Source organism: Schistocerca cancellata, chromosome 1 (assembly GCF_023864275.1).
Source record: "Schistocerca cancellata isolate TAMUIC-IGC-003103 chromosome 1, iqSchCanc2.1, whole genome shotgun sequence".
NCBI classification, from domain to species: Eukaryota; Metazoa; Arthropoda; class Insecta; order Orthoptera; family Acrididae; genus Schistocerca; species Schistocerca cancellata.
This window is the reverse complement of record NC_064626.1, coordinates 1,287,132,395-1,287,156,322: the sequence shown is the minus strand read 5'-3', so window position 1 is coordinate 1,287,156,322 and position 23,928 is coordinate 1,287,132,395. Positions and strand designations below refer to the sequence as shown.

The following is a 23,928-nucleotide window of genomic DNA, read 5'->3' as shown; positions in this document are numbered from 1 at the left end:
AGAAATGAAAGAGGAAGTCACCTGGTAGAATTATGCACAGAGCATAACTTAATTATAGCTAACACTTGGTTCAAGAATCATGAAAGAGATACTAAAAGTTTTCAGATAGATTATATAATGGTAAGACAGAGATTTAGGAACCAGGTTTTAAATTGTAAGACATTTCCAGGGGCAGATGTGGAGTCTGACCACAATCTATTGGTTATGAACTGTAGATTAAAACTGAAGAAACTGCAAAAAGGTGGAAATTTAAGTAGATGGGACCTGGATAAACTGAAAGAACCAGAGGTTGTACAGAATATCTGGGAGAGCATAAGGGAACAATTGACAGGAATGGGGAAAAGAAATACAGTAGAAGAAGAATGGGTAGCTTTGAGGGATGAAATAGTGAAGGCAGCAGAGAATCAGGTAGGTAAAAAGATGAGGGCTAGTAGAAATCCTTGGATAACAGAAGAGATAATGAATTTAATTGATGAAAGGAGAAAATATAAAAATGCAGTAAATGAAGCAGGCAAAAATGAATACAAACGTCTCAAAAATCGACAGGAAGTGCAAAATGGCTAAGCAGGGATGGCTAGAGGACAAATGTAAGGATGTAGAGGCTTATCTCACAAGGGGTAAGATAGATACTGCCTACAGGAAAATTAAACAGACCTCTGGAGAATAGAGAACCACTTGTATGAATATCAAGAGCTCAGATGGAAACCCAGTTCTAAGCAAAGAAGGGAAAGCAGAAAGGTGGAAGGAGTATATAGAGGGTCTATACAAGGGTGATGTACTTGAGGACAATATTATGGAAATGGAAGAGGATGTAGATGAAGATGAAATGGAAGATATGATACTGCGTGAAGAGTTTGACAAAGCACTGGAAGACCTGAGTCGAAACACGGCCCCAGGAGTAGACAACATTCCATTAGAACTACTGACAGCCTTGGCAGAGCCAGTCCTGACAAAATTCTACCATCTGGTGAGCAAGAAGTATGAGACAGGCAAAATACATGCAGACTTTAAGAAGAATATAATAATTCCAATCCCAAAGAAAGCAGGTGTTGACAGATGTGAAAATTACCGAACTATCAGTTTAATAAGCCACAGCTGCAAAATACTAACGTGAATTCTTTACAGACGAATGGAAAAACTGGTAGAAGCTGATCTCGGGGAAGATCAGTTTGGATTCCATAGAAATGTTGGAACACGTGAGGCAATACTGACCCTAAGACTTATCTTAGAAGAAATATTAAGGAAAGGCAAACCTACGTTTCTAGCATTTGTAGACTTAGAGAAAGCTTTTGACAATGTTGACTGGAATACTCTCTTTCAAATTCTAAAGGTGGCAGGGGTAAAATACAGGGAGCGAAAGGCTATTTACAATTTGTACAGAAACCAGATGGCAGTTATAAGAGTCAAGGGACATGAAAGGGAAGCAGTGGTTGGGAAGGGAGTGAGACAGGGTTGTATCCTATCCCCAATGTTATTCAATCTGTATATTGAGCAAGCAGTAAAGGAAATGAAAGAAATGTTTGGAGTAGGTATTAAAATCCATGGAGAAGAAATATAAACTTTGAGGTTCGCCGATGACATTGTAATTCTGTCAGAGACAGCAAAGGTCATAGAAGAGCAGTTGAACAGAATGGACAGTGTTTTGAAAGGAGGGTATAAGATGAACATCAACAAAAGCAAAATGAGGATAATGGAATGTAGTCAAATTAAATCAGTTGATGCAGAGGGAATTAGATTAGGAAATGAGGCACATAAAGTAGTAAAGGAGTTTTGCTATTTGGGGAGCAAAATAACTGATGATGGTCGAAGTAGAGAGAATTTAAAATGTAGACTGGCAATGGCAAGGAAAACGTTTCTGAAGAAGAGTAATTTGTTAACATTGAGTATAGATTGAAATGTCAGGAAGTCGTTTCTGAAAGTATTTGTATGGAGTGTAGCCATGTATGGAAGTGAAACATGGACGATAAATAGTTTGGACAAGAAGAGAAAAGAAGCTTTCAAAATGTGGTGCTACAGAAGAATGCTGAAGATTAGATGGGTAGATCACATAACTAATGAGGAGGCATTGAATAGAATTGGGGAGAAGAGGAGTTTGTGGCACAACTTGACCAGAAGAAGGGATCAGTTGGTAGGACATGTTCTGAGGCATCAAGGGATCACAAATTTAGCATTGGAGGGCAGCGTGGAGGGTAAAAATCGTAGAGGGAGACCAACAGATGAATACACTAAGCAGATTCAGAAGGATGTAGGCTGCAGTAGGTACTGGGAGATGAAGAACTTGCACAGAATAGAGTAGCATGGAGAGCTGCATCAAACAAGTCTCAGGACTGAAGACCACAACAACAACATTTGTGTTCAGAGGCAGGAGTGCTAGTTCTGCAAGTTTCGCAGGAGAGCTTCTGTAAAGTTTGGAAGGTAGGAGATGAGGTACTGGCAGAAGTAAAGCTGTGAGTACCGGGCGTGAGTCGTGCTTCGGTAGCTCAGTTGGTAGAGCACTTGCCCGCGAAAGGCAAAGGTCCCGAGTTCGAGTCTCGGTCGGGCACACAGTTTTAATCTGCCAGGAAGTTTCGTATCAGCACACACTCCGCTGCAGAGTGAAAATCTCATTCTGGAAACATCCCCCAGGCTGTGGCTAAGCCATGTCTCCGCAATATCCTTTCTTTCAGGAGTGCTAGTTCTGCAAGTTTCGCAGGAGAGCTTCTGTAAAGTTTGGAAGGTAGGAGACGAGGTACTGGCAGAAGTAAAGCTGTGAGTACCGGGCGTGAGTCGTGCTTCGGTAGCTTAGTTGGTAGAGCACTTGCCCGTGAAAGGCAAAGGTCCCGAGTTCGAGTCTCGGTCGGGCACACAGTTTTAATCTGCCAGGAAGTTTCGTATCAGCGCACACTCCGCTGCAGAGTGAAAATCTCATTCTGGAAACATCCCCCAGGCTGTGGCTAAGCCATATCTCCGCAATATCCTTTCTTTCAGGAGTGCCAGTTCTGCAAGTTTCGCAGGAGAGCTTCTGTAAAGTTTGGAAGGTAGGAGACGAGGTACTGGCAGAAGTAAAGCTGTGAGTACCGGGCGTGAGTCGTGCTTCGGTAGCTCAGTTGGTAGAGCACTTGCCCGCGAAAGGCAAAGGTCCCGAGTTCGAGTCTCGGTCGGGCACACAGTTTTAATCTGCCAGGAAGTTTCGTATCAGCGCACACTCCGCTGCAGAGTGAAAATCTCATTCTGGAAACATCCCCCAGGCTGTGGCTAAGCCATGTCTCCGCAATATCCTTTCTTTCAGGAGTGCTAGTTCTGCAAGTTTCGCAGGAGAGCTTCTGTAAAGATTGGAAGGTAGGAGACGAGGTACTGGCAGAAGTAAAGCTGTGAGGACCGGGCGTGAGTCGTGCTTTGGTAGCTCAGTTGGTAGAGCACTTGCCCGCGAAAGGCAAAGGTCCCGAGTTCGAGTCTCGGTCGGGCACACAGTTTTAATCTGCCAGGAAGTTTCGTATCAGCGCACACTCCGCTGCAGAGTGAAAATCTCATTCTGGAAACATCCCCCAGGCTGTGGCTAAGCCATGTCTCCGCAATATCCTTTCTTTCAGGAGTGCTAGTTCTGCAAGTTTCGCAGGAGAGCTTCTGTAAAGTTTGGAAGGTAGGAGACGAGGTACTGGCAGAAGTAAAGCTGTGAGTACCGGGCGTGAGTCGTGCTTCGGTAGCTCAGTTGGTAGAGCACTTGCCCGCGAAAGGCAAAGGTCCCGAGTTCGAGTCTCGGTCGGGCACACAGTTTTAATCTGCCAGGAAGTTTCTTAACATTTGTGTTAGTTAGAAGTAATAGAAGTCTCAAGAGCTGTTTAAATATGACTATGACCCTATTTTTGTAAATGTCATTTGCTCCAGCACAAACCATTATGCTTTCCTGTTCTGTGTAGTCAATTTTCAAGATATTTCTTGCCACTTCTTTGAAATCAGCCCCCGGCTTCATCATACCTGCTGTGGACTGCCAATGAATTGCTAATGTTTCTGAGTCCTCTCATGTGGTTGACTCCATATGGGGGAAAGCGGGGCAGAATGGTGTGCTAGAAAGTTAATTGTTTCACACAGGTCAGGTTTCTAGAGTAGGATGTGACAATCCACAACCTCAGGCTCAACCACATGTTGCATGTGACATTACACAATCCCAAGTGTTGGCACCCAATACCCCCACAGAGTGTTCCAATGTTTCTCCTGAACTATGTTACTTTTGACAAACTGCCTATTGGCTTCTGTCTCGGGTTCTTCGGCCGACGTTCATCTAATGATTTTTCTCTTTCGGACTTCTCACGTTTACCCCAGAACGGTTTCACGTACTTTTGAACTCTCTCTTCAAAGTTCTTTTCAACTTTCCATCACGGTACTTGTTCGCTATCGGTCTCGTGGTCATATTTAGTCTCAGATGGAGTTTACCATCTGAGACTAAATATGACCACGAGACCGATAGCGAACAAGTACCGTGAGGGAAAGTTGAAAAGAACTTTGAAGAGAGAGTTCAAAAGTACATGAAACCGTTCTGGGGTAAACGTGAGAAGTCCGAAAGAGAAAAATCATTAGATGAACGTCGGCCGAAGAACCCAAGACAGAAGCCAATAGGCAGTTTGTCAACAAGTGGCCATGAAAGCCTTAACAATTTTGTATGTTCCTTTTCTCCCCCACCCCTCCTAGTGCCCCCTACAACCACTGTCGACGAAATTTGCATCACAATCAATGCCTCTGAATGTCCACGTGACGAGCTTTCCTTGCAGCTCCACGAGGGATCCATCTTCGTCCTCCGCATAGGGGGCACTTCACGTGGGTCCACACCCACATCACACATACCATCCTGCGCACAGTCCCTGTCCCAAATGGGGTGGATATGGCTGCCACAGCTGCAATGTTCAGCACTGACGGGATGTTCAAGATTCGCCCACGTCCTTCCCCCAGTGCTCCGCACTCCCGCGGGAGGGCAGGGGGGGGGGGCTCTGTGGCGACAGTCAACCGCCAGTAACTTCGCAGTCAAAGCGCAGAGTAAACGGTCTTTGGAGACTCAGACTCGAGATTCTTTGGATTCCCATCAGCGACTTGATGAAGTGATACACGTGTCATGAAATTCTGCATTGTTTTTCTTGTGTTTCTGTAACTATACAATCCTTAATAAAAATGTCTTATCGTTACAAGTTGGAGTTTTCGGTGTGTGGTCCGTCACTATAGCCAAAAAAAAAAAAAAAACAACCCACAGCCTCATTCACACAGCACTTTGCGATCAAGTCATGTCTCTCTGGAACGTTCAGAACAAATATCTTGGCATAATAGAGAGCCAAAATTTTCTTATTGAATGTTTGTTTGACATCATAACCCTTATTGCAGGCTACATTGTTAAAATCACTTATTAAGATCAAATTATCATTTTTTTACTCTTTCAGCATCACAGCCTGCTATGACTTCTTGATTTTTATCATAGGGTTTCATGATGCCACAAACCTCAACACTGCTAATACTGTTTTTCATAATTTCCACCATACATCTCCAAAGATTGCCTGAAAAAATATGCAATTTTATTCATAAAAGAATGCTTATTGCTTCTGGAACTTCCATTTTTAACTGCTGAAAGTTTGTACTTTGGAACATAAAATATTATTTTTCACAGTAAATTTCACTTTTTGAAATGTTAGCCATAGTCACTTTAACACACGATTTAAGGTTTGCTTCTGAGCCAGTTACTGCAATACTATTATTAGGAGAATGTACATTAAATTTGCATCATTTACTGGAGATGACATTTTTGTGCCCAATGCTTTGTCTTTATTGAATACTAACTTCCATTCTGACTGTTTGTTATCTCTATCTTGTGGCAATTCACAGATATTTTGCTTCAGTCTCAGCTGTATAGTTTTGTACTTCACACTATAATTTTCTCTTATTAGGCCATTAGCTTACACATTGTAAGCTCGAAATACATTCACTGTACTTTGTGGATTCACTTTTGCACTTCACACATGCTAAATTTTTTAATGGCAGGGGCTTCACCTTGTGCTTTAGAGATTTCATTCATAGTCCTGCACTGCTGAGATGGGTACATGTGCAGTCTATTTGTATCTATAGTATAAGATCTAGACATTATCTTCAACTGTTGCAAAATTGGTTGGTTAAATTCTTTCATTCATTGTCAAAATTCACCTGGAGTCAGAACAGACATTACAAATCACCAGCAAACTAAAAACTGGTCCAATATGTTCCACTAAACCTTCATTCCTTGCTACCTAACAACCACAAAAATTCTGTTTCTATTTCACATTCAGAACACTGTGAGTGAAGAATGATCAAGCAGTTCAGCTTCATAGCTAAACTATTACAACTGCATAATTCTCCAGAAGAAAACAAGTTTGAAAGCAGAGCCACAATGAACTTATCCCCTGTTCCAGGCCTTCAGAGTGAGTGACAGTCTATACATTCCATTGTTCATAAATGGAATGAGGAGTTATGTTCCAGATGACAGCTGAATTTTTATTTCCAATCTAAGGAAACAAGATAAGAATAGTCTATATCTTACTGTTATAGAAAATTATCCATCCAAGCCTAGAAGATTTAATTCAACAATATTATGGGACAATGTAAGCCTAACCTACTTTGTCATGGAATGATTCATTACATAATATACGGAAAGATTATAATAAAATTTAAAAATAAATATGTTACTATAAAAGTTAAATACGCACAAAAATATTTCCAGTATTATGTATAAAAAAATAATAATACACTGCAGTACAATCTGTCCTGATCTACTAAGAGGAATTCCAGTAGAGAATGAAGGGACATCATTCAACCTGGATTTCTAAACTCTGTGATTGTGTTTGCATAAAAGATGATTATCAGGGTTGACCTTCTGGCAAAATCACATTTTTACACCATTCTGTGTAATGATTGAGAAACGTTATCCAAGAGCAATCACTTTTTCTGCTTTGTGTACACTGAATTAATGTGACAGTTTCTTTTTAAATAGTTCATAGCATCAACCAAAAATAACGTGAAGGAGTATATGTACAAGGATGACAAACTTAAAATTCGAAGACACTTCAACAAAGTGCAGATTGTTCTGAATGTCCTTTCTACATGCCTCTCTAAAAAAAACCTTCAAAACACTGGTAACAAAGATGTTGGTCTGCAGTTGTCTGTGTTACCTCTTTTTACAGAACAGTTTTATGTTAACAAGGAACAGTGCAGCACACATATACGATACACTGATCTTCAAAAATGTACTTGATATTTCATAATCCCAATGTGATTATTTATCTTTCACTGACTCAGTTTCCTCCATACATCTCTTCTCTTGAAGTAATGTCATAAATGTCTTTCAACATCAGGTGTTAAGTATTCTGAATACTTGTTTGTACGAACAACGTTTTGATTTACCTTACCGACTATTGACAGGAAATGGTTATTTAATATTTTGAATGATTCTCATTACACATAAAACTGAGACTCTTTGTGGCCACTGTTTTTAAATCCAGATCATGATAAAACCAACTGTAGTCCTGTTTTTGCTTGTTTACTAAATCTATATGCTAAATTAATGAAATTAAATTAAAAACTCTAATGAGACTTGTGTGATTAACAGGTTGCTGAATTTACAGCCTACATTGAGAATTTAGCATCTCATCTCCAAACTGAGCATGTGTTAGTTACAATGGGTGATGACTTCAATTACCAAGATGCAGCCCAGTGGTTTGTTAACCTGGATAAATTGAAAAAGTAAGCTTTATGTTTTTATGAGTAACGTGTTGTTTTGAATTATGTCTAAATCTGTGACAGGCACATACATAAATGTACACTGTGAATTACTACACTATTGACCATCCACAATGCAACACCAAGAAGGGCCAGAGATATCACAGCCAAACTGATTTGGGAGATAACATATTGTGTGAAGATCACATAACTGAAAATACAGCTCAATGTGAAGTGAGGAAGATGATGAAATCAGTATTGAGAGTTGCTGGTTATAACCAGCACTACATGCCTCCGCCTTGAATCAAAGAGGCTTTGGATGTATTTCTGGGGTATAGCAGTCCATTCTGCCTCCACATATTGCCAAAGTTAATTCCTTTTATAACAGCAGGTTGTGCATCCCAGGCAGTCATTCTGCAATCATTGACCAGATGATTTCAATAAATGAGAGATTGTGGGAGCAATGCAATCCAATGGGCAGCAATGAGAACATTGCATGCCACACGTGATAACACAATATCCTGTCACAATGAGGCAGTCGGCAAGCTCTGAAGGTATGGGAGGTCTACAGCCTCCACACTCCAGAGGTGTAACACTGGTTGACCTGTGTACCAGCAGTGTGTACTAAGGAGGGTGCGAGAGTGGAGTACAATACCATGCCAAAACATAATACCAGTATGGCGAAGCATAAGGCAATAGTTCAACTGTCTCTCACCATGATGTCTCCAGACTCTAATCCTACCATCACGGTGGTGGAAGCAGAATCAGCATTCATCAGTAAAAATGTGGTATTGACTGTGGTAAACACAGCAATAGATGTCTTCCGGACAGTCCACTCTGCTGCAAGTGACGTAAAATGATATGTGCGGACACTGCATATTGCACAACAAACCGAATACGTTGTGATATGGTTTGTGGTGTGGCAGAGTTATCCATCACTGCCAAGTGCACAATACCCCTGTCATCACTGGTGCAATGAAGAGGTTGAAATAAGTGCCATCAATCCATCATTCCCTCCTGCATCCAGGGATTACAGATCCGCATCACAGTTGCTTGGTTCCATCTGACACTATCACCAGTTTCTCTGAAGAATAATCTGCTATGCATATAGGCGACTATTTTTCCTTCATCAAACTCTGAAATGTGTTCGAAAGATACTTGCTGTGTTCTACAAGGCATACTGAAGCTGCTCACACAAAACAACTGCACAAAAGAACAATTCCAGTAGGTCCACACTGCCATCTGTTCCCCCTTTACATAGCACTTCCAGGTGGCACTACCATTGCCCATGATGTGCACCTACACTGAAATGCTAATCACATGCACCTCTCATTGTCACAAATGCATACTGCAAATTTCACCTGATTTAGATGCTTCCTTCATGGTGTTACATTTTGGGTGGCCACCAATGTATGTAAAGTGTGGCTCAGTTTCTGGTTTAAGGTATTAAGAAATTAAAAATCAAAGAATATGAGGTTTGACAATGAATTCATTCCAAATAGAGTCCACTGGGCATGATACATTGCATATCATTAATTCTTTAATTTCTTTGTGACCTTGATAAAGCATAATTTATTTTACCAGGCTCTATGAAAACATGTAAGCTGAAACTTACTTGTCCAGGGAATGAGGCACTAAGAGAAGACCTCAAAAAAAAAAAAAAAAAGTAATTGAGGATTGTCAGTCACAACCTCCTGATCTCTCCAGCTGAAATAAATCTACTGTTTCAGTTTTGAGAAAAGTAAATAGTCTGGAATTAACAAATCTGGTAAAGAATTTGAGTAGTGCAGTATTGAGACTTGCCCTTCAGTGAGCAACTGGTGATTCATTGCTGCCAAAAGGGCCAGAGCAGGAAAAGCCATGACAGACGAGCAGGTCACATTTTTACACTTCCTTATAGAGCTCCTCATTTACTATGTTACAAGGAGGCACAAATTCTTTATATATGGCACCACTCCATTGAGAAATACAAGAGACATCATCTTCACTCTAGACATTATAAAATGCAGGTTTTGTAGTCACAGAAATATTTCACTAACTCCTTTACAACTCTGACACTTCACTTTACAATTGTAGACAAAATACAAAGTCTCATTGCAAAGAATAATCATGTTTAAAAAGTTCAGATTTTAGTTTTGTCTCGACACAACAGAACATATTTGTACATTTGATTCTGTGCAGACTATGTGGAACAAACACTACACTTAGCTTCAATTACTCAAATCTTCATGCATAATCTGCACAGCTACATTTTATGGGAATGTTTAGCATTTATTCACCTATTTCATCTTCTTTAATCATTTCAGTGAAAGTGGTAGTGTTTTTATTGGTCTGAATTGTTATTACTGTGTTTGTCATCCTTCAGTATCTGTCAGCTTCAGAAAAACTATTGTACCATTCACAACCAGTGCCCAACCCTTTGGAGTCAGTTCAGTGCTCCAACTGCTCCTTCTTTTTGTCCATCTCCTGAAGCTGACACACACTCATATAACATCAGGTTGTATAATATGAGCAAACATTTCAACAGCAGTGACTATATTTATGCCTCTCAATTCAGGTATTGTAAATGTTTCACACAACATAGTTTAACAGCTGTGCAATACATGCGGTTCATGAAAACATTAGACAACACTGACTAAAGTGAATGTTAAGGAGTAGCTTTCATTTTACCATACATTAAAAGTTCTTCTCACTCAATTCATGGATGCACTGTAAGAAGAATGACTGCTTGATGTTATTGGCCTAATTTTATTTACACAGTCTCTACAAATATAATACACTGAACAATGGAAATGTGTTCCTGAAATAGTTAAAGTAGATTCCCACGAGATATTCAGTGTCATAGTTTGAATGTTTGAAAGTTAAGATTTTTCATCATATTTATTACATGGTCCTATCAGCAAGATAAGGTAATAACAATTTTTGTTGACCTTTGTTATATGGGCTTGTTGTCCACTGTTTAAATGAATTCCACTCATTTGACAACTATTCTACTACAGGTAAATCAAGTGTTTTATAAGTTGCATTGTTCATAGAGAAGCCACAGTTTACCAATATTCTACCAATAAATCAGAGCTTGTCACTAACAATATTTACAACTAAGCCAAGATGATTATCCCACTTTATATCCCTCATAATTTTCATAGTCAGATATTTGTATGACATGACTGACTCTAGTTGTGACATGACACTCCTTTAATGAGTTTTAGAGCCATACTTACACATTATACAAATTTTGACAGCAATATCTGGATTGGAAAATTGTTTTCTTTAATTGTAATGTAGGTACTTAAATAATTAGTGTAATACCTCCAATTTTTTTCTGTTTTTCAACCAATTTGTTCACAGGAAGTAATTGAAAATTGATGATTGCCATGTATAGTAGCTCTCATGAAGTCAACTGCTGTAGCATACAGTTATTTTATAACTGTAATATCTTTCCCATTAAAGCAGCTGTGTGTACTGTCTACATTTGATGTACACATATGCTGTATTTGAGTTTTTATGCAAGTTTGAAAGTGTCAATAAAACAAGAGTACAATACTTGCATTACAATTAATAACTCAAGCAAGAGATTTTTGTATAACTATTCGACAGTTATCACATCTTTATAGTCACACAGCTGACATATCAGACACAAAATGCACTAATGTAGCATCCAATCAAAAGGTTTGTACTAAGGTACCACTGTTGCAAAGAATAAAAGGTATTTAAGAATCTGCTATGTTACAACTTCATTTAATTTGTAAGACTGTTTTATAGATTCAGCTTTTTTGTGGCAATTTGTGCTTCATCTTGTTAATGTAAATTTAGCTTCAGTTTTAAAAATATTATTTTCTATTTTTAGAATTTTTTTTAGAAAATTGAGATGAGTACTTTTTGCAGGTATGTTAATGCCAAACAGGAAGAGGGAGGAAGATTGAATGTGTTATATTCAACTCCTGCTTGTTATCTGAAAGCCTTAAATGAAGCCAACATAACGTGGACAGTTAAAGATGATGACTTCTTTCCTTATGCAAGTGATGAACACTCATATTGGACTGGCTATTTTGTTTCTCGAACTACAAGTAAATACTTTGAAAGACAGGCAAACAATTTCCTTCAGGTACTGTTTGTTCTTAGGCTTTACATCATATAGCTGTAGAAAATTGAAAAGCAATGAGGAATGGTTATAATTACAAAGTACAGCTTGAAAGATACGTTAAACTTAAATGTATATAGCTAATGTGGTATAGAGATTGAGCACGTAGCACAATATGAACTATGAGCAGATAAGGATATAAGGTATAATGTGTGAACACTTACTTAATGGCAGCATAATTGAAAGCAAACACAAAATGTAAAACAATAACAAGCATCATCTGCCTAGAAGAGAAATAAAAAGAAAATACTGCAAAGTAAGTGTGACTTTTTGAGTGCATATGAGAGACACAGTGACATTTTCTAAAAGAATGAGACAGTACACTCACATGATGTCGCGGAACATACAATGTACAACATGGAAAAAGAAGACAGTGATTGTTAAATGGATCTCCATCCCAGCATTGATCATAATACAACAATACAGAATATAGTAAATGGTGATGATCTTCACATCACTGTAATCAAGCTTATTAAAAAATTTTGCTGAGTGCTTTTTACATCAACACATTTGAGATCAGAGATTTGAAGATAATTGTCAGCAACTGAAACTGGTAGTAATTTATCATAATAAGCAATAAAAAACTTGACTATCCTAGGATGCTGGATCAACAAAGCTCCAAAGTGATTGCAAAAGTGTGCAGATCAGTCCTTGTTTCAAAAGGTTCATCAAACAGATACATACAACTGCAAGCCTTTACTGCTAACATCAGTCTGTTGTATAACTTGAAAAATATTCTTTGTTCATGTATTATGATCCTTCTGGAGACTGAAAATCTCCTCTATAGGAATCAACATAAATTTTGCAAACAACTGTTTTGTGAAACCCAGTTCACTCTGATCATCCATGAGATTCAGAAGGCTATGTATACTATTGTGCTGGTCGATGCCCTGTCGTCTGATTTGGAGGGCATTTGACACAGTTCCACGTTTTTCACCTACTGATAAAAAAGTGGGTGCACAACATAAAGGAGTAACTTTATGATGGGAGTGAAAAGTTCCTAACAAATAGAACATAGCGTCTCATTCTTAATCTACAGAAATTTTCTAACATAAAAGCATCTTTGTACATACAGTACAGCAAGAAAGTGTCATAGGATCATTAATGCTCAAATATACATAAATGATCTAGATGATAATGTTAGATGCTTCATGAGGCTGTTCCCCCTAGATGCTGTAGTATGTGAAGAAGTCACAATGCTAGATCGTTGTAGCAAAACATACGAAGATCTCCAGAGGATTGATTGTTGGTGCATGGATTAGCGCTTGACCTTCAACACAAACAAGTGTAATGTATTGCCCATAAACAAGTAGAAAGATGAGTTTGATTAAATCATTGCTAAACAATCATTGGAAATAGTGACATCCATTATATATCCAAGTATGTTTACAAAAGTTGTGTAAGTAGAATAACTACATAAAACTAATTGTAAGAAAGACCAGACTGAAATTTATTGGAGCAATATCCATGACATGTAGATCAGCCTAAAAGAAGAGAGCTTACAAAAGCCTTGTTTGTGTGACACCTGGGCATTGTGCATCAGTCTGACACACTCATGAGAAAATGATGTTAGAGGAAATAGTGTAGATACAATGAAAAGCAATGCATTTTCTTGTGGGCTCATTCAGTAAGCAAGAAAGCCCCACAGACATGCTCTTGGAACCTCAGAGGCACACACTACAGGACAGATGTTGAGTGCTTCATGGTGTGGTTTACTGTTGAAATTCCAAGAATCTATTTGTAGAAGGGTGGAAGAATGTTTTGTTTTACCCTACATATATCTCACAAAAATTATGCTGGTAAAATTAGAGAAATTTGAGCTCACTGAAGCTTACCAACAGTCATTACTCCTGCACAACATTTGTGACTGGGACAGGGAAGGGGGAAAGGACAGTGCTACACACATCACAAGATTGCTTGTGGAGTGTATATGTGGTTGCTTGTGGAGTGTATATGTGGATGCAAAGTGAAGCATCTTGGTATAACTCTGAACTGTTGTTACACTCCATTATCTCACAATTTATTAATGTCTATATTTGATTGGTGTCTGCTCTGTCAAACTCCAATGAGAATCAATAATTTACAAGTATGGGGTTAAATGGTTAAGAACACTGCATTGCAGCATGTGGTAAGTTGAGAATGTGGGGTCGGATGGAAAGCATATCTGGACAGCTGAGGCAGTAAAGACTAGAGAAGTGGAACATCCAGGTTTGAGTGCCGATCTGGCACAAATTTTCTATTTTGCCACTACATTACCACAATGTCCTGTGAAGCTGAAAGTCATGAGTTTCCCACCCACACTTTCCATTTCATTCCCCATCCCCTACTTCAAAAAATTTATTAAAATGGGGTAATTAGTTTCTCTCTTGCCAAGTCATATATGGATAGAGCAGGCTTTAAGAAATGTAAACGTCCTGTTTGCTATTTCAAAGATACTTCTAAAGAAACAGTGACTACTGCCATAACATATAAAATGTGAAAACCAAAGGGTAGGGCTATAGATTTAGAAATGCTAAATGAAATGCCATTGGCTTCTATATGAAACCTTCAACAACTACCATGGGAGGATCTTATCAAATGACCTCTCATGAATACCACAGAAATTCTGGTTATGTGTGAAGGCAACCAGTGACACTACAATTAGTGTCCAGATGCTCACAGATGGTACATTAACTTAAATTGAGGGTGGTGAAGCAAAATCAGAAATGATGAACTCCATTTTCAAGAGTTTTTTTTACGTGGGAAAACCTAGGAGCATTCCCCTACATTAATTATCACACCACTGCAAAGATGAGTGAAATGTCAGTGGCATTGTGAAACAGCAAAAACTATTAATGTGAAGAAAAGTCAAGGGCTTGTTGGAGCCTCTGTCAGATTCTACATAGGAGTTTTGGATGAGGTAGCCCCTCATTTGACCATAATATATAATATACCTGGTCAAGGGTCAAAATTCAGCCATAGCAGACACAGCTCATGTGACAGCTGAACATGCTTACAAGTGCTACACAACTAACAGTTTAAATGTTAATCCCTCATGGATTCATATTGTGTAATTCCAAACATTAAAAAATTATATGCATGTACTATAAATACGCATTAATAATCACACATTGAATGAAACATCATGTATAAAATTCCTCATTTTCCAATTGTGAAATAAGTTGAAATGGAATCAATATATATTTAAACTAATCAACAAGTTCAGTTCAGCATTCCTTGTGCTTAGAAGCATTTATCATTGTGCTGACCCAAAGAGAATAGTGTTGGCTTGCTTTCCATGTTTTCACTCTTATTTGTTTTTGGAGATTTCTTCTAGGCCACTAAACTAAATTAAATCAATTTTTCTTTAGAAAAAGAGATCATTAAAAATATTATGTAAAGTAATAAAATCTTCTCTGGCTTCCAGCTGCATCAGGTGGTCAAAATCCGATGAGCTTTCGACTAAGCTCTCCTCAGCCATTATCAAGTGATAAATGACTGCCGTGCTGCTGTAGCCTCACCATTCTATAGCTGCCCTGCTGGCTACAACATCACTGGTCCTCTCTTCCTTGCCAACTGCGATAATGTTGATGTCCCACATCCACCACGCATACTTCAACCTCATGACGGTCCAGTCCCAGGCTGTGGAGAGCTGCAAACTGCCATCTTTGTTGATGGTGTTTTCAGATATTTTTATATCTACTCTTTTTTTATGATGCTATCCCAAAATCCCTTTGTCCTCATAAAGACAGATGTTTTGTGAAATAGTTTCGGTTTCAATTTTCTAAAGTGTGTTCTGCCATTGCTGATTTTTCAGGATAGCATAGGCATAAACACCTCTGCTGCTCCATTCGGTATTGCCCCTTAATGAGTACCATTTCGCCAATGTGGTAGTAGCCACACTGACACGGTATTTTCTACATTCCAGGTGTTCTAAGTCATAGATCATCCTTCACAGGCCTCATGAGCTGTTGCCAAGAGTTAACTGAAGTTTAGCATAGTAGTCAGCTATACTTGGAATAATAGGTGCATTGCCCTTGTCAGCTGACAGCACCACAGTGAAGGGGTCATTGCAGAGGGTGTGAAGTCTGTTATGTTCACCCTGGTCACGTCAGATGGTGGTGGTTTAGATTTTGAAATAATCCGGCAAGTTTCACGGCAAATGTTGTCTGGAATACAACTGTGGGATTATTTAAGCATGCATTGATATCATCATATTTCCTATGTGGTGGCCAGTATTTCAACCAGTTGGATGGTGTGGCAACGGTAAGTCGGTTAGCTCCATCCATAGCCAACCTGTATATGGAGGAATTTGAAGATGTTGCTTTCGACATGGCTCTAGATAAGCCAAGTTACTTTTATCATTATGTCAATGACACTTTTATCATCTGCCCCCATGGACGTGGAAAATGGAAGAATTCTTGGAACATGTGAATGGCATTTTGACCACATTAGGTTTATGATGTAAATAGAGACAGATGGTGCATTGCCCTTCCTTGATATCCTCTTTTGCCAAAAGACTATTGGACATCTCCACCACAGTGTGTACAGAAAACCTACACACATGGACTAGTATATGCACACTTTTAGCCAACACAATCGGGCACAGAAACATGGCTTTCAGAACACCCTCATCCAACGTCCCGAAGACATCTCAGATACTGATAATCTTCCACTAGAACTGACCTATCTCTGAAAACTCTTCCTGGAAAATGGCTACAGTCATAGCCAGGTATCATAGGTTATTTCTGGTGAGACATGCAGGGAAAACACCACTGAAGGAGAGAACAAGAAACTTGATTTTTGCCTTTCTGTGGAACAGTGCCAGGGAAAATTAGCTGGCTCGGGAAGAGAGAGAACATCTCATTTGTGTTCAGCCCCAGCAAAAATACAACAGGTCATGAGGCCTATGAAGGACAATCTACGGCTTAGAATGCTTGTATGGAAGGTACCATGTCAGTGTGACTGTTACCACATTGGCCAAACAGTGCACACTATGGATCAATCCTGGACAGAACATGAGAGGTGCTTATGCCTATGCTATCCTGAAAAATCACCCATAACAGAAAACAATTCAGAAAATTGACACTGAATTCTATTTGATGAAACATCTGCCATGAGATTGAAGGAATTTTGGGAAAGCATCATAAAAGAAGTGGCAGAAATAAAAATATCTGAAAACACCATCAACGAAGATGGCAGTTTGCAGCTCAGCACAGCCCGGGACCCGGCCATCGTGAGGCTGAAGCGGGTTTGACAGATGCAAGAAGTAAGCATTACCATAGTTTGTGAGGAAGAGAGCACCAGTGATGTCACACTTGACAATGGCTGAGGAGAGCTCAGTCGAAAGCTCGTGGGATTTCAACCATTTGACGTGGCTGAAAGCCCAAGAAGATTTTATTAATTCACATCACCGCAAGACCATGCAATCATACATTATGTAAACTACATAACTATACACCTTACACAAGCCTTTCTAAGAATCTTGGAATGCTTACACTCACCCCTTAATGTTTTTTGTTGCTAACAATAAAATCAGGGTCAGCTGAACTGTGATCTACACAATCACAATACAAGACATAAAAACAAGATTTCTGATGCTGACCAAAGTAACTTCCTCTGGGGCCTCCTCCTGCCTTCATATATGGGTCCCTTTCATCCTGGGACTAATGACTGGCTCTTCTTGTTTAACCTAATAAAAACTGCCCCTCTCCCCTACCGAAGTAAGGGACTGCTAGTTTCTAAAGTTAAAATGGTTCAAATGGCTCTGAGCACTATGGGGCTTAACATCTGAGGTCATCAGTCCCCTAGAACTTATAACTACTTAAACCTAATCTAAGGACATCACACCAAGGCAGGATTCGAACCTGCGACCCTAGCGGTAGTGTGGTTCCAGACTTTTTCGTCTTCTATACATAAGTCTATCTATCTATCTATATCCGGATCCTGCTCCAGCTACTGCTGGGTCTAGGTGCTGCTGAATCCTCTCCATTTGGCTCGGTCCTTCCACCACTTTTCTTCTTCCACTTGCTACAAGGTCACACCTCTCCTTTCCACAGGTATTCTCACTCCCGTTTCCCACCATGTTCTTGAGCGCCCTCTAGGTCTTTTTCCATCCATCTTAAGTTCTTCCATAATTTTGGGGAGGCTCTGCCCATGCATCCTCTTAATATTTCCATGCCATTTTAATCTCTTGTTTTTCAATTTATTCTCCCATACTTTCTTGTTTAAGGTCCTTTCTAATATCTACATTCCTTACTCTGTCCATTCTTGTTTTTCCCTTAACTGCTCTGAGAAATTTCATTTCCCCTGCTTGCAGTCTTCTTCAGTCCCTTTGTGTCATTGTCCAAGTTTCTCCTCCATAGGTGACAATAGGGAAGTAATAACTCTTATACATAAGGAGTTTTGCTTTTTATGAACTTCCTTATTCTAAATCAGGTGTTTTATTGTTTGGTAGAAATTGCCTCCCTTCTGTAGCCTCCATTTAATTTCGTTGGTTATTCCTCCATCACAAGATATTTCACTCCCTAAAATAGTGAAACTGTCTACTGCTTTGAGGGGTTCTCCATTCAAAGTAATATTTCTGTTGATTCCTCTGTCTCTTGCATATACCTTTACTTCACTCTTATCTTTATTTATTTTTAATCGATAGCTTTTCATTATTTCTTTCCACGCATCAAGTTGTAACTGTACCTATACCTCTTTATTGCCCAATATTACCATATCATCTGCAAAAATCATCTTTTTGTTTTTTCCTTTTACTATATATTTAACTGCCCTATTCATTCCCTCCATCACAACATTAAATAGTGCGGGAAATAGAATACTTCCTTGTTTAAGTCCTTGTCTTATTTCGAAGTATTCAGAGTTCCCCAATGGTGTTCTAATTCTACAATTGTGTCCTCTGTACATTGTCTTTATTACATTAATGCAACCATCTTCCATATTTATCTTCTTCATTTTTTCCCAGAGTCTTTCCCTGTTAACTGGGTCGTATGCCTTTTCTATGTTTATAAAAACCATTATCACCCTTTTGTTATGCTCCCAACTTTTTTCCATCAGTTGACAGATAGAAAATATCAGGTCAATCATGTTTCTTCCTTTCCTAAACCAATTCTGTTCTTCACTCAGCTCTTTTTCTATCTTTTCATTTATTTGATTTAGTAAAATTCTTTCAAAAATCTTGGCTGTATGACTCATAAGGGTTAGTCCTCTGTAGTTTTTATAGTCTTTTATTGCCTTTTTTGAAGATGGGAACAATGTCTCTTCTTCTTCAGTTGTCAGGTATTGTACTATTTCTCCACATACTTGATAGTACTCTATACAACCACTGCATTCCCACTGGACCTGCTGCTCTTATCATGTCCAATGATACTTCTTCAGGTCCTGGGGTTTCCCCCAATTCGTTTTCTTCACAGTCATTTCCATTTCTTCCCGTGTAATTTGTCCTCATTCTGCTTCCCAACTTCTCTCAATTTCTCCATTATTTGTTGTTTCTTCATGTATGTGCTCCTCAGCATTTAACAGTTTCTTAAAATGTTCTCTCCAGAGATCTTTTATATTCCCTGGATCTTCAATCACAGCACCATCCTCTGTTTCCATCTTTACTGGTACTTCAGAAGCCTTCCTTTTATTTTTCATCATTTTATAGAATATTTTCTTATTGCTCTTCACATCTTCTTCAAGTTTTTTTGTAAACTCTTCCCATGCCTTTTTTCTTTGCTGTTTCCACTATTTCTTTGCACTTCTCCCATTCCTCTATATATCTTTTATGGCTCTCATCATTTTTAGTTTTCTACCACTTTCTCCATGCTCCATTTTTTTTCTTCTAACTGCTTGGATTGTGGTATCAGTGTACCAACTTGTCTGTCTTACTTTTTCCTTTCCAGATGTTCTACCACATACTTTTTGTGCTGCTTTGACTAAAGTGTCTTTGAATAAACTCCATTCTTTTTCTACATCACAGAAAACTTTGTTTGGAAATTTTTGTCTGATTAATTCTCTATACTTCTCAGCACTTTCACACTCCTTCAGTTTTCAATCCTGTATCCTCATCACTTTCTTCTGTTTTCTATTTTTCACACACTGGTTTATTTTCAATTGTTGCAACAGTAATCTATGGTCTCCATCTGCACTCAAACTTGGAATTACCTTCACATTTGTTACTTTCTCTCCCCATTCCCTATCTACTAGAATATAATCAATTACACTCTTGGTTCTTCCATCACAAATGTACCTGGTGATAACATGATTTTCTCTCTTCATAAACCAGCTGTTTGCTATTTCCATTCCATCCCTCTGGCACAAACCCAGGAGTCTTTTCCCTTCTTCATTTCTGCCTCCATATCCAAAACATCCCAACACTTGCTCAAATCCCTTTCTGTCTTTGCCTACCTGTGGATTAAAATCTCCCATCACTATATTAGCACTCTCTATAGGGTTCTCTAATTCATTTTCAAAGTCCATCTTCTCTTCTTCACTACATCCCACTTGAGGTGCATAAATCTGGATAACTTTTAGTTCAAATGTGTGTGAATTCCTAAGGGACCAAACTACTGATGTCAATGGTCCCTAGACTTACACACTACTTAAACTTACTTATGCTAAGAACAACACACACACACCCATGCCTGAGGGAGGACTCGAACCTCAGATGGGAGGAGCCACGCTCACTTTTAGTGTTTCTTTCTGGAATCTCAAGTTTAAGATTATGATCCTGTCTGATATATATCTCACACTTTCAATACAGCATTGTACATCATTATTCACCATCACTGCCACACCATTTCTTTCTTATTCCCACTCCAGTACAGTTTTCCTCCTCCTCTCAAATTCTTCTCACTTTTTCCCTTCCACTTCATTTCACTTAATCCAAAAATATCCAGCTTTCTCTCTGTTAGTACATCTGGGTTAATAAATTAAGGGTGCCAATATTTAGGTTCTTTTTTAGTCCATTTGGTTTCATCTTCTTGTACTGATGAATATCATCAGCTCTCCCATCTTTCGTACCAGTACTTGAAGAAGCAGTGGAGGCAAATCCTCAGTGGTTCGTTCAGAGGCTTGTCTGTATTTGAAAGCAACATATGAAGGCTTTCCTACTGGCTAGCTAGGCCTAATCCAAGAAAAGATTTTCTGTTAGGGCTGTCTCCCTTAGTTTTGCAGTTTCTCCTCCACCAGAAGGCAGTGGTTCCCTTCTCATTTAATCCCCAGAAAGGAGGGTTGCCTCATCTGCCAGCTATGCCATTCCGAAGTCTTTCTTCTCCACCGTCACTGCCATTAAGGTCTTCACCCGTAACCCTGGGCATGGGTTCCGTGTTATACCCCACAGGATTGGGTCCCTGCCTGAACTCAGCCATCGTAGCACTCCGGCCTACTGAAGTGTAGGATGCCCACCCCCACGACATGGACGCACCAGACAGGAATTACCCCAGTGGAGGAATATGGAAGGGGACCCTACCTCCCTGGAGTCGGGTTAATGATTGTGTATGGTGCCACAATCAAAGGCTCTATTGATAAGTACTGTGCTATACTTCTGTTTCATAATTTTATAGTTTTCTAAAGTGAACGTACTGTTTGATAATTTTCATTTAGACTTTTGCTCCTTGTAGTTACAGTAGGAAAGAAACTCACATTTTACATAAAGCAAGAAACTGTAAATCCCTACCAGTTCCAAATAAAGTTTATAACATATTCGTTAGCCACTTTTTCAATAAATTATCTGAATATCTGGATTCAAGCACTGAAAATTTCTGTTAGCTACATGGCAAGCAGCAGTTTTTGCTACAAAGTTGCATGGCAAGTTGTGATGTAAAGTAAACAGTAAATAGTACAGTGGTAGGTAACTATTTTCTTTGAAAAGTAGTGAAGTAATCAAGGATTGAGCTATCATTAGGAGATAAGTAGCAGTTATTCAATATAATTGAAGGGGCAGATTTTTTTCCCGAAGTGACAGCTTTCTTTCTTATTCACTTGTTTACATTTAGCACAGATAACATTATGTGATGTAGTACTACTTTATTTTTAACTCAGGTCTACAATTTACATGTCTTTCATTAATGTATAGTTGTTCCACCTGTCTGATAGTTGTCCTCCTTGATGGTATTGATGCAATTTGATGAATGAATAAAAATCAGTTCTCAGAAAAATCTCTTGTTAACAGTGAATGTCTCAACAACATCCAGTACACTTGTGAGACTGCCATATTCACAGATTTGTTGGAGGGTGTTCAATAACTATTACACAAAATTGTTAAATTTAATGAACCATGGACCTCCCCCACCCCCCTGAACCACGGACCTTTGGTGGCGTGGCTTGCATGCCTCAGCAATACAGAAAGCTGTACTGTACGTACCACCACAACTGGAGGGGTGTCTGTTTAGAGGCCACACAAATGTGTGGTTCAAAAGGAGTGGCAACAGCCTTCTCAGTACTTGCAGAGGCAACAGTCTGAATGATAAGACTGATCTGGCCTTGCTGTGCTAGGACTGCAAACAACCAAAAGCATGGGAAACTAGAGCCATAACTTTTCCTGAGGGCCTGTACCTTTACTGTATGGTTAAATGATTCTGGCATCCTATTGGGTAAAATATTCTGGGGTAAAATAGTCCCCCATTCTTCATTGATTGATTCATCATTAGAAGAAACAAAACTGGTGTTCTATGTATGGCAAGTAGCTCTGCAGCTGATGAAGAGATTGAAGAAATGTATGATGAGATGAAAGAAACTATTCATACAGTAAAGGGATACAAAAATTTAACTGTGACGGGGGACCGTAATTTGATAGTAAGAAAAAGAAGAAAAAATTGTGGTGAATGTGGGCTAGGGAAAAGAAATTAAAGACAAAGCTGCCAGGTAGAACTTCGCACAGAGCATATTTCAATCACTGCTAACACCAATTTAGTTCTGGAGGAAAACATGGGGGTAAAAATCACAGAGGCAGACCAAGAGATGAATACAGCAAGCAGATCCAGAAAGATGTATGTTGCAGCACTTACTAGGAGGTGAAAAGGCTTGCACAAGATAAGAGTAGCATGGAGAGCTGCATCAAACCAGTCTTCAGACAGAAGATCACAACAATAACAACATTTGGTTTAAGAATTGGGAAAGAAGGTTGTATATGTGGAAGAGATCTGGAAACACCAGAAGGTTTCATGTTGATTGTATCATTGTAAGACAGAGATTTCAGTATCAGATTTTAAATTGCAAGATATTTCCATGGGCAGATGTGGACTCTGATCACAATTTACTGGTTATAAACTGGAGATTAAAACTAAAGAAATTAGAAAAAGGTACAAAATTAGGGAGATGGAACCTGGATATGTCGAAACAACCAGAGGTTGCTGAGAGTTTCAGAGGAAGCATTAGGCAATGGGAGACTAGAACAGAGGAAAGGAATCAGTAAAAAATGAATGGACAGCTTTCAGAGGTGAAATAATAAAGGCAGCAGAGGATCAAATAGGTAAAAAGACAGGGCATAGTAGAAATCCTTGGATAACTCAAGAGATATTGAATTTAATTGATGAAAGGAGAAAATTAAAAAAGGCAGAAAATGAAGCAGGGGAAAAATCATACAATGGCTAAGCAACAATGGCTAGAGGACAAACATAAGGATTTAGAAACATATATCACTAGGGGAAAAATAGATACTACCAACAGAAAAATTAAAGAGACCTTTGGAGATAAGAGAAGCAGCTAGCTGTATGAATATCATGAGCTCAGATGGAAAACCAGTCTTCAACAAAGAAGGAAAAGTTGAAAAGTGGGTGTATGTAGAGGGTTTATACAAGAGAGATGGACTTGAAGGCACCATTATGGAACTGGAAAAGGATGTAAATCAAGATGAGATGGGAGATATGATACTGCAAGAATTTGATAGAGTGGAGAAAGACTTGAGGTGAAACAACTACATTCTGTCAAAACTACTGATATCCTTGGGAGAGCCAGACATGACAAACCTCTTCCATGTGGAGTACAAGGTGTATGAGAGAGGTGAAATACCCTCAGACTTCAAGAAGAATACAATAATCCCAATCCCAAAGAAAGTAGGTACTGACAGATGTGAATCTTACCAAACTAAGTCAAAATACTAACAAAAATTACTCACA

The 23,928-nt window shown here is 38.9% G+C and overlaps 1 protein-coding gene across 1 annotated transcript in view; it reads left to right on the top strand.

The window, feature by feature from the left end:
• LOC126095157 (lysosomal alpha-mannosidase-like) overlaps window positions 1–23,928 on the top strand; it is a 229,223-nt gene that overhangs the window by 104,674 nt on the left and 100,621 nt on the right. Inside the window, exons 7-8 of the mRNA XM_049909883.1 lie at window positions 7,595–7,728; window positions 11,590–11,809. Coding sequence (XP_049765840.1) covers window positions 7,595–7,728; window positions 11,590–11,809 — 354 coding nt within the window. The remainder of the gene's footprint in view (window positions 1–7,594; window positions 7,729–11,589; window positions 11,810–23,928) is intronic.